The sequence below is a fragment of the Antechinus flavipes genome, chromosome 4 (assembly GCF_016432865.1).
Source record: "Antechinus flavipes isolate AdamAnt ecotype Samford, QLD, Australia chromosome 4, AdamAnt_v2, whole genome shotgun sequence".
NCBI classification, from domain to species: Eukaryota; Metazoa; Chordata; class Mammalia; order Dasyuromorphia; family Dasyuridae; genus Antechinus; species Antechinus flavipes.
The window spans coordinates 65681500-65693765 of NC_067401.1; the positions used below are offsets into that span (position 1 = coordinate 65681500).

Below are 12266 nucleotides of genomic sequence, written 5' to 3' on the forward strand. Positions count from 1 at the left end.
GAATTTGAAATGGACAATGACTGGATATCCAGTCATCCACAGGAACAGTTAGATGACTTCATTATCTACAGGAAATTATTTTGTTGTTTAGACTCTGTACCAGAATACCTCAAAGGCAATGGTAAACAAACATTTCTTTTACTTTACTTAATACTACATACTACTTACTTAGGACTACTTTATTACTTAGCTCCTACACTGTCTTTGGGCAAGTGAAAGAACTGATATCTAGTGTCTTCCATGTATATAATCTATGATACTGTGAACCCATGTATTTGAGCAGATTTGTCGCCTAAGCTAGAACTGTCATGACCTAAGCTATCCTGTTACAGTTCCATAACCAAGTAAGCATGCTGTGGGTTTGCAGGTGGTTCTGTTGGTTTTGGGCATGGAAGAGATTCTTTTGGTCTTGCCAGATACTTATAATAAAAGAGTGAAAGTTATTTCTGATTTTAAAGGAATCCTACATAATTCTCATATGTGCCTGAGCGATGCCTTGTTTGAGAAAAGTCCTTAAAGATGTCATTTTGTTTTACTGAATCAAATGAATTTTTACTGTCAACAAACAATAAATCCAGTGGAATCTTAAATTTCCTAGATTTTTCAATTAATTGACCAATTACAAAAGTATGAAACAACTGAGTTTTGAAAAATGAACAGGAATACTGCTAAATATGTTATATAACAGAGATATCTTGATTCCTTTGTGGAGGACAGTAGGAAAGGGAAGAGGACTAGATCTGTGATTTAAACCCTATTTGGAGTTCCAAGTAAGGAAACTCGCATTCCCTGATGCTGATAAATACCTCTTCTACTATCAATCTATTGTCTTGGGATTAAAATCATCTGGGATGTTGAGAAGTTAAATGATTTGCCTGGGGTCCTAGAGTCATATATGTTAAAAACATAATTTGAATTTAGGTCTTCCTTGCTACAAAAGCCACTTTTCTATCCATTATACCACAGATGTTTCTCATTATACATGTTTTCAAATATTCTCTATTGAGAATTAATGAATGCACTGGAAATGAACGCACAGGAAATGAAGATTCTTTATTTAAAAACAAAATAAGTCATGAATCATGAAATTACCTGCCTTTAAATACCTCCCTCCCCAGCTATTATTCCAGAAAATGAAGCATTAGGCAAGAGAAAAGAACAGTGGATCTAGGTGCATATATAGGACTCAGTTTGCTCATGTGTAGACCAAATGATCTCTAAGATCCTTTCCAGACTGAAATCTACAAATCAGGAGATCAACTTTGAGAAACAAGTAGGTCTTTTAGTCTCCTGTCAAGTTAGATTCTATTTTTAAAAAAAGTGTCACTTCAGAATTCTCAGAAGGGTTAAGATTTAAATCATAAGAGAGTTGGAAAGGAATAGTGGTAAGAGAATTAGATATAATAGAAAGCCACAATTCAAATATTGCTTTTACTACTTAGCTCCTAGAATGTCTTTGGGCAAGTGAAGGGACGGATAAATAGTATCTTCCATGTATCCAATCTATGATACTATGAACTCACAAATTTAAGCAGGTTTATCTCCTAGCTAGAACTGTCATGACCTAAGCTATTCTGTTGCATTTCCATGGGTTTGCAAGTGTTCCTATTGGTTTGGGGCATGGGAGATTTTTTTTTAAAGAATCAGTATAAGCATCCACCTCTTCCACCTAGCAAGACCATTGCAATATGTTGTTGAACATGCATCTTGCCAGCCTGCACTAATCTCATATTGCCAGCTGATGGCACTCATGCATGCAACTCATACTTCAGCCAAAGGCTGAGTGTGTGCAGGTGCTGAGCCACACATTGCTAACTCCTCCTCCCTGGGCTGGATGTGCACATCCTTAGGCTACTGTGTTGCAGCAGTAGGTGGCCACTTTCATTGCCTCCAGCACCCACAGAAGGTTACAGACTCTTAGTCTGTAGTGAAGAAAGGGTTTTGTTAGCAGCTAAAAGCCTCTTATCAATGGAGCCATCAAGCATTATTATATTATACTTGCCCCAAATAATCCATTAATTTGTGTCATATTGTTTATCGTGCCTGTGTTAATCAGACACTATATAAATTACCACCACTATCTTTTTTGTTTTTAATTCTTTTTAATTTAAATTTAAAAATCTATCACATTTCAAACCTTGCTAAAAATAAAGGTAAATAATATCTATATTGTATATATTTATATTTATATTGATATATTGTATATATCAAATGTGAATTCATCCCTTTTCCCCTTCCCATTGCCAAATTCCATTCAGTTGTGGTATAACTAATTAACTGGGGCACAATGAGAGTTATCATGACCCAGAAAAGAAGAATCAGGTCTAGCCTTTAACTTCACCCACAAAGTCATTTTTCCATAACTCACCAACCACAGAAAGAGACAAGATTTCTAAATGGGAAAGAAAAGCAATTCTCTAAAGAACAAATAGGGAACTACTCTATTATTGAGATTTTAAAGGCCTCAAGAAGGACGAAAGAAAATAGGATGAGGTTTTGGGGCTGACCCTTTTTCTTCCTACATAGAAAGAAACAGTCAGAATCTACCAGTATCCTCCATGATGGCTGAGGAGTATCCAAGCAGTTGATTAGTCAACAAGCTTCTGTAAAGAGTCAGGCATTCTAGCTGTACCAGATCTAAAATTATATTATAAAGCAGCAGTTACTAAAACCATCTGGTATTGGCTAAGAAATAGACTAGTTGATCAATGGAATAAGTTAGGTTCAAAGGACAAAACAGCCAATAACTTTAATAATATAGTGTTTGACAAACCCAAAGACACCAGTTTCTGGGATAATAATGCATTATTTGACAAAAATTGCTGGGAAAATTGGAAATCAGTATGGCAGAAACTAGGCATTGACCCACACTTAACACCGTACACCAAGATAAGGTCAAAATGGGTTCATGATCTAGGCATAAAGAACGACATGATAAATAAATTGGAAGAGCATAGGATAGTTTACCTGTCAGACCTGTGGAAGAGGGAGGAATTTATGACCAAAGAAGAACTAGAGATCACTATTGACCACAACATAGAAAATTTTGATTATATCAAACTGAAAAGTTTTTGTACAAACAAAACAAATGCAAACAATAAACTGGGAAAACATTTTTACAATCAAAGGTTCTGATAAAGGCCTCATTTCCAAAATATACAGAGAACTGACCCTAATCTATAAGAAATCAAACCATTCTCCAATTGATAAATGGTCAAAGGATATGAACAGACAATTCTCAGATGAAGAAATTGAAACTATTTATAGACATATGAAAATATGCTCCAAATCATTATTAATCAGAGAAATGCAAATAAAGACAACTCTGAGATACCACTACACACCTGTCAGATTGGCTAGAATGACAGGGAAAGATAATGGGGAATGTTGGAGGGGATGTGGGAAAACAGGGACACTAATACATTGTTGGTGGAATTGTGAACACATCCAGCCATTCTGGAGAGCAATTTGGAACTATGCTCAAAAAGTTATCAAGCTGTGCATACCCTTTGATCCAGCAGTGTTTCTACTGGGCTTATACCCCAAAGAGATACTAAAGAAAGGAAAGGGACCTGTATGTGCCAAAATGTTTGTGGCAGCCCTGTTTGTAGTGGCTAGAAGCTGGAAAATGAAAGGATGTCCATCAATTGGAGAATGGTTGAGTAAATTGTGGTATATGAACGTTATGGAATATTATTGTTCTGTAAGGAATGACCAGCAGGATGAATACAGAGAGGACTGGCGAGACTTACATGAACTGATGCTGAGTGAAATGAGCAGAACCAGGAGATCATTATACACCTCAACAATGATACTGTTTGAGGATGTATTCTGATGGAAGTGGACCTCTTTGATAAAGAGAGCCTTAATTGATCAAAGATGGACAGAAGCAGCTACACCCAGAGAAAGAACACTGGAAATGAATATAAACTGCTTGCATTTATGTTTTTCCTCCCGGGTTATTTATACCTTCTGAATTCAATTCTCCCTGTGCAACAAGAAAACTGTTTGGTTCTGCACACATATATTGTATCTAGGATATGCTGCAACCCATTCAACATGTAAAGGACCCATCTGGGGGAAGGGGTGGAGGGAGGGAGGGGAAAAATCGGAACAGAAATGAATGCAAGGGATAATGCTGTAAAAAATTACCCTGGCATGCGTTCTATCAATAAAAAATTATTTAAAAAAAACAAAAACAAAAACAATAACAATAATGATGATACTAGTTACATAAACTGTTAGCCTACTGCCATTAAGAATCATTGGTCTAAGAGAGACAGACAACCATGTTTATATCAGTAATCTGATGATCTTAATAATAAAATTATTAAGTTAAAAAAAAAGAGTCAGGCATTGTGCTAAACAAGAATATCAAAAAAGGAACAAAATACTGTTCTAAGACTTATTCAAATGTGGAAGCATGCAAATAACTAGAAGCATATAAAACATATACAATTTAAATATAAGATAACCTCAGCAGAGAAATCAGTAGTGAATAGGAAAGCTTAGGGAAGGAATCCAGCAGAAAGTGAGATGTGAACTGAGTCCTAAAGGAAGCCAAAGTAATTCAGAAACAGAGAATGGGTTGGGATTATTTCAAAGAGGATCAAAATGACATTACTGTGAGGAATGAGTGGAGTTACACTCCGACTGTGGCTGATCAAACCAATGTGAACTCTGAATGTTCTGCTACAAGTTGGACACAAAGTCCCTATGAAGATATGGGGTGGGATTTCCAATTCTGCACATCAAATAAAAGACAAAAAGACAAGAAACGGATTATTGTGCATTCAACATATGTGATTGGACCAGTTTAACTGGCTCAAAAACATTGAGGGGCAAGGAGAGGTAGCAGATATGTGAAATAAATATATAGTTTAAAAGGGGACAGATAGGAAAAGCTTCAAAAATATTAAGGACTTTCAATTTGATCCTGGAGGTAAAAGATAGGGAATCACTGTAATTGACAGAGGGAAATCAGACCTGCTCTTTAGGAAATTCCCTTTAGCAACTGAGGGGAGGATGGATTGGAGTAAGAAATTCAAGTCAAGGACATCACCCGAAGGCCAGAGTTCAAGCAAGAGATAACATGCTAGGAAGAGAAGACATCCTGAAAACAAAGTTTTCTCAGAAGCTTTCTCTTCCCTAAATTAAGGGAGTGTGGTGGTGGAGTGGGTGGTACTACTTAGGGAAAAAGATAAATCTGATTTTCTTTCTTAGAATTCCCTTCTCTCTTATTAAAAAAAAAAATGACAAAAGTAGTTCCTATGATGCATAGATTGGTGCCACAAAAACTAGGAGAGGAGGGGAGGAAGACTTCCAAATGAAATATTAATCTTGCTCCCCCTTCTCCCCAAGGCAATATTACTCTAAGGAGGATGATTTCCCCATAAGCTGGGAGAAGATACATGAAGTATTGTTTGTGGAATTTGACAAAACTTAGAAGGAACTGAAGTTTGTTCATGGTACTTTCCTATTAAAAAAAGAGGTATCAAACAAACAGTCCTCAACACTCCTAAGGGGCAGCAGCCCAATACAGATTAAATTTAACTTGGAAATACTTAAAAACACACACACACACACACACACACACACACACACACACACCCCAAAACAAAATTACATTACATTTTAAAACTAAGTTAATATGCAGCCAGCAGGGTTTCAAAGAGAAGTAGAAAAAAAAGGAATAAATTTAGATATGGATTAGTGACTCTCTCTCCCTCCCCATATTTCTATTTGTGTGATATTACTGCTATAGAACACAGATTAGTTCTCCTAGATATACCTTTGGATAGTACCTATTTACATAGATATAAAATGTAATAACACACATAAATGTTTCACATATATGTATGTGAAAGATGTATGCATGTACATGATGGCAAAAATCTAATTTTAAAAGAACTGTAGAGTAAATGGGTTAAAAAAAATCTATTTGTAATTGTAATTCACTGACAATTTATCCTCTTCCTCTGTATCTCTGTATTTCACAAAACTCCTTCATGTGTCCACAGTGACACCCAATGGAATTCCATACTGCACTTTCCCAAAAAGTAGACGCCTACTTACTTTGTTATAAATTTAGGAATTAAAAATAACATCCCCAGAACATTATGCTAAGCACTGGGAATACAAACAGAAGCAGAGGATATATAACAACATCTGCAGAACTGGAAATACAAACAAAAGTAGAGAATATATAACAACATCTGTAGAATTCTATGCTAAGCACTGGGAATACAAAGATAAGTACAGAATATTTACCATTATGGAGATTATATTCTAAGGTTGAAAGATAACACTTAACAGGAAGATGAAAAGGTGAGGGGACTGAAAGAAAATGAGAGGGGGGAGAGAGAGTAAAAGATGTAAGATATGATAGAAAAAGTCCAGAATGCAGACCTAAGAGAAATGAGACATGATTGGATGGGGACAGCTTTCCTAAATAAGAGCTCTGGGAGGTGGTAGAGAGAGAGCTTCCAATGTGTGAATAACAAGGTTAAAGTGACCAGGCTAAAGAGCTGGGGCTTAATGAAGCTTCAGAATGGTAGAGAAAGTCTGGAGTATAACCTAAAGAAGAATCAGAGAATTTCTTTTCTGTATTCCTAAGATTTACCAACTTTCCCCACTAAGTAACCTCACCCCTTTCTGATTCTGAGACGCCCAACCAGAATTAAGATATTTACATAGAATTTCAAAGTTTACACATTATTTTCCTCACAACAATCTTAAGTACCTACAGCAAGTTAATTTAATAACCCTACTATGTTGCCAGATACTTTACTAGGTAGATACAAAGAAGCAATCCCTGCCTTGGAGAATATAGGATGAGGTTTGGGGGGGCTTGCAATCTATTATTATTTCAGTTTTATAGACTATAAAATTCTGAGAATGACCTGAGAAAGTGTTAGTGATTTGCCCATAAATACATATCTATAGTCAGTGTCCAAGTTAAAACTGAAAGTGAACTTTCCAGACTCCAGTTCCAGCAATCTTTCCTCTTCTCCCTCCTCTGTAGTGCCATATTTCTGTGAAGTACACCAGGAGTGGATAATGGCATCCAATATGGATAGATAAAAAGGAAAAGAAAAAAATATTGCTGACCCAGCCTTCAATTTATTTGTATAGATTAACTCTTGGTGAGGAAATCTCTATTATGTCAAAAATGTTGATTCCCAGACTCAGCATCAGTCCTAAATCTAATGTTGATATGTAGACACATGTGTGATTAACAATGTAACCTTACTTAGTTTTTAATCTTTACCACCTTTGTGCATCTTTTAAAATTAGTGCAAATAAAAAGTTATCCTCTAAAGTTCAGAGAATGAGAAAGAATAAGGTTAGAGTTAATATATAATAAAGAATTAGACACTGCTGAGAGTACAGTTCCAGAACTGGAAAAGGTTTTAACCTAATTATTCTAAACCTAGTTTTGTAACTCCATGGTATGTTATCAAGTGATTTTAAGATTTCTAAAAATTCTCCACTTTGTTATCCTAATAATTTCAGTTTAATTTATAATTAAATATCTACTAACTACATAGCTTTTTAAAAACACATAGAAAGCAATACTCATAAAATAGAACACATTCTATAAATGAATTTCAAAAGGGTGCCTATAGTGATGAATTCCTGAAGTACTGATCTATGAGCAAGACATGTGAAACTATGTTCATTCTAAAAGGATTTTTCTGAATTCTGTTTCTTGTTATATATTTGAAGAATATGAAACTATGAAAAATTAAAATAAGAATTTTCTTATTAATAATCAATATGCATAATTTATACATGTAACTATATCAATGAGGTATATAGCTATATGTCAGTTACACGAAATGACTAGGTCCATTTTATGTTTGACACTATGGAAATTCTTCTCTGAAATATTTTCCTTCTGCAACTAGAATGTAAACACATTATACGCAAATAAAAAATTTAATTATTAATGTTAGGTGCTGTGAGAAGAGCCTAACACAGCATTTTAAGAACTCTGAAGTATGCAATAAAAAATACCTGTGAGTTGTGATTTCAGGGAATAAAATAATCTCTTCAGTTACAAAGGGAAAACTGAATAATAATACTTTACATTTGCTTATCCTTTCACAATTTAAAAACTGAAGCAACCCCACAAGATGGATTTATCATTATCACATTTAACAGATAAACTGAGGCTCAAAGAAGTTAAAAGATTTGTTCAGTTACCTGGCTATGAAGTGGAGAGCTGGGATTAAAATGTAGAAATCCTGATAAGTCTTAAAATGTGGTAGGCATTTTCCCCCCACCATGCTATATTATTTCATATAGAATTTTTAACTCACAAACACACACACACAAAAAAAAAAGTGGCTTTTCCTGTACCAAATACCTGCAAACATTTTATTTCTCCATGTTTATTTAGCACAGTGTTTGGCATATAACAGATAATTTGTAAAAGCTTAATGACTGGACTTGACTTTCAAGTGAATTTTGAGAGAAAGAGAGAGATCTTCATCAAATTCATGAAAAACTAAAAGTAGCCAAAATTAAAATTATATATCTGAAAAAATTTTCTGAAAACAAGACAGACAATTCTTTTTTAAAAAGCACAAGACATATCTGATGAGACTTGTCCTAAAAGATCACCTCTCTAAAAGCATCTCCTTGAGATTGTTTAAGACTTAGTCTTAATTAACTGGAACTGGAATTAATGTCCAGAACATACCAAAAAAAATCCATTTATTAGCAAATTTATAAGGAAGAATTTCTAATGTCTTGTTCTTTCAATAAGGACTCCTATTGGTTAGCTTAAAGCTCTTTTCCAATTTACTGTTAGTATTTTAAATGACAAAAATCAGTGAGTCACAGTCACATGATGATGAATTTTCAGTTGTTAAATGATTTGAAAAAATTGACAGAAATTGAAACAAATCACAATTTATTTGGCAGCTACTAATAAAATGAATTTGGAGACAAATGCTCAAAACTCAATGGTAAGCCTATAAAACTAAACCCTAATGTAAGAACTTATTGGTAAATTATAACTTTCTTTGCATCTGGGCAAATAACACTTCTTTTGTGATAAATTGAAGACCCCTGATCAGCTAAAAATTTTAAGATCTAATGAATTTGCTATACTTCAAAACATGTTTATAGTCCCACCTATTAGTACTGGTATAATTAAAATGTTTAAAATATTTTAGTCAGGAGTTGCTTAATAATATGAGATCTTGAAATTTATAATTATAAACAGGATCAGATCATAAGTGTGATCTGAGGCACAGAAAAAGTTAAAGATATATCCAAAGGAAACTAGAAATATTCAAGAGAAACTAACTTTAAAAAACATAGGAAAACATACCATTTTCAATTTTGCTTTTGGGATGAGGTCCACTAAATGCTAAAAATTTTCCTGGAACAATCCAATTGAAGTCACCATTTTCAACCCGCTGTGAGAATTTTAAAAGAAAAAGAAAGAAAATCATTGAACAACACTTGAACAGCAATGGAGAAAATCATTAGTGAATAAAATTGCTTTTGAGTTTATTCTATTTATAGAGTTGATAAACTATGTGGTCATATAAAATTAAAATTATATTAACTTTTAAAATATACTTGTTCCCAGAGTCCATTTGCTTAGCAACATGCTTTACAATTGTAAAGTAAAAGAAGTTCATACGATTTCAAATCAAATATTTTAACTCAAAGGTCCTGTTCTCTCTATCCCTACAAACAAAAATAAAAAGCCCCCTAAAAATCATAAAGAACAGATTTTTCAATCATTAATTAAATAGCATCTCTCCTGAATTTTAAAGATTTGGAGAGGTATATAGATAATACACAAACAAATAAAAAGAAATACAACACTATAGCCTAGATTTGTTTTTTTTTTTTTTAAGTCAGGTCAAAAGTAGATATAAATCTAACATTTCTTTATTCTGCATAGATTACTTAGATTGGAAATTACCCAGCTCTTTACTCCTCTCCTCTTTTTTTTCTATCCATTAACAAGTCAAGCCACTAGAGGGTGCCAGGATAAAAGAAAAATTCTAAAATCATAAAATGTTAAAGCACTTATTCCAAGTCTCTTAGAGATGAGGACACTGATAATAAGACAAGATTATATGATTTATCCAAGGTTCCACATAGCAAATTACCAATTATAAGTTTTGGGAACAGATTTCTTTTTAAAATTAATGTCAGAAAGATTCTGAAAGACCTATATGTTTAATTGTCAATACTGTCTTTGTCACCATCTCTAAATAGTCAAAAATTGGCTAATCATATTTCACTTTTAAGATGGGTCTTCGAGGATAGTTTATACAAATAACATGTCTACAATTTATTATTTTGTATGTTAAAGATACCTACATCCTAAATAACATTTTTAAAAAATTAAAGTTGTGATTACTACTAATGAATTAAATCTCACAGGCTTGGATCACATTAAATGGCATTGTACTTTCCATTTCTAACTCACAACTGCAATGGAAAATGGTAAAAGCAAGTTGGAATTTATAATCATGTACCACTCTATATATGCTAAAATTAAAAATTATACATAATACTACTGCTACAAAAAAGGACAAAACTTCAAAGGGATTGTGGATAATAACTGATGTTTTTGTTCAAGCTTTCCGCACACCTATTAAATATAGTTACTATATACATATCAGTATAAAGATGGCTACAAATCTGTATATTTTCATTATATAAATCATCAACTTAATATTATCACCATATACAAAAAGAATACAGGCTCAGCAAGATGTGTATGGAACTCATTAAAATAAAAATAAGTGATCTAAATAAGAATACAGTACTTATATTGTACTAATTTTAGCAATTTGAAGGAATGTGATAGAGTAAACAAAGAAAATTAATATTCGGGGAGAGAATTTTTTCTGGGAATAAAAAAGATTAGCATCAGAATCTATACCTATAGTTCAAATTATTCAATTTAGTTATAAATTTTCAGGGCCAGTTTCATTACCTATAAATTTCAAAAGTTTCATGATCATGACATGAGAACAAACTCCTAAGACTAAGTGTACACAATATTGAGATCAAAAGATCAATAATTCATAGACAGGCTTGAATCTTTTACTTTGTTATTCTCTGGTAAATGAAGCAATTGTCAATCATCAATGAAATGACACAAAGTCAATTAGTTGGGACCAATGTGGGACCAAATGCCATCTCATATAGTATGAAGGAAAACCAGAGGGAACTGGGTTCAAATCCAGCCTTTGCTATCTATTCAGTTCATTTCCTCTACCTTATATAAAATAAACAAGTTTGCACATTCAAAGTCCTATACAGCTCTAAATCTAAACCTATGGGCATAGCATCACTAGAATCTCTTCCAACTGTAACATGGCTTAATATTTTTGAATTCCCATAAACTAAAAAGGAAAAAAATTTAACATGCTCAAATTGAAAGCATATAATCAATACATAATGTCATATGATTATTGATATGCCTTCCTTTAAGAAATTCAGTATCTAAAACTCTGATTCATAAGAATGACAAATTAGGGTCGTAATACATAATTATAATTTCTTAAATATAATTCTTCATTTTCTAAAAGTATTTACTACAATCTATTTTTTAAATTCCCTAACTATTGAATTTAAAACAAGTTTTACACAAGTTTCACAAACTCACTTATTCTGTAAAGTAAAGTATGGCTGTACTCTCAGTAGTAATACATACACTTTCTCCAATTACATGTGACTAATATAATTGTGCCTTATTTTTTTTAAACTACAGTTGGAACTTGTCTACTACCACCCACCAAATGTGATTTTAAAAATTCACAGGACCATGAGATCACAGATTTAGAAGCACAAAATCATTGGAAAACATTTAAGTATGAATTGAATTCTGTGGCCATAATAGTTTAAAAGGCACTATGGAAAAGTCACTATTTAAAATTATATTATACATTTTCATATAAAGTGATGGAATCCTTTTGTAATATAAAATCATATCTAGATGCCATTTTTGTTTCAAAAGGATAAACCTTGACTATAGCATGGCCAAGAAACCAAAGTCTTGATTTCACAGCACACTTTTAGAATAGTGATGTTTTTTCTTTCTTAATTTTTATAAGAAGTTCAATAGGCTTATTCTAAGAACACTGTAAACACATTCAAACATTACAAGTTATATACCTATTAAGAAAATACAAACCTAATGACCTAGGAAAAGAAGACTTTTGTCTTTCTCACAATAATCTTCTAAAAGTTCTACTTCCTACAATATTTTTGAAAGCCTTTTC

General features: G+C 33.0%; 1 protein-coding gene across 9 annotated transcripts in view; it reads right to left on the minus strand.

Annotated features, from left to right (window-relative positions):
• Positions 1 to 12266, minus strand: part of CDC14A (cell division cycle 14A) — a 234144-nt gene that overhangs the window by 82638 nt on the left and 139240 nt on the right. For all 9 annotated transcript variants that reach the window (XM_051993248.1, XM_051993247.1, XM_051993245.1 and 6 more), the window contains one exon: positions 9344 to 9431. In XM_051993248.1, the coding sequence (XP_051849208.1) occupies positions 9344 to 9431 (88 nt within the window). The remainder of the gene's footprint in view (positions 1 to 9343; positions 9432 to 12266) is intronic.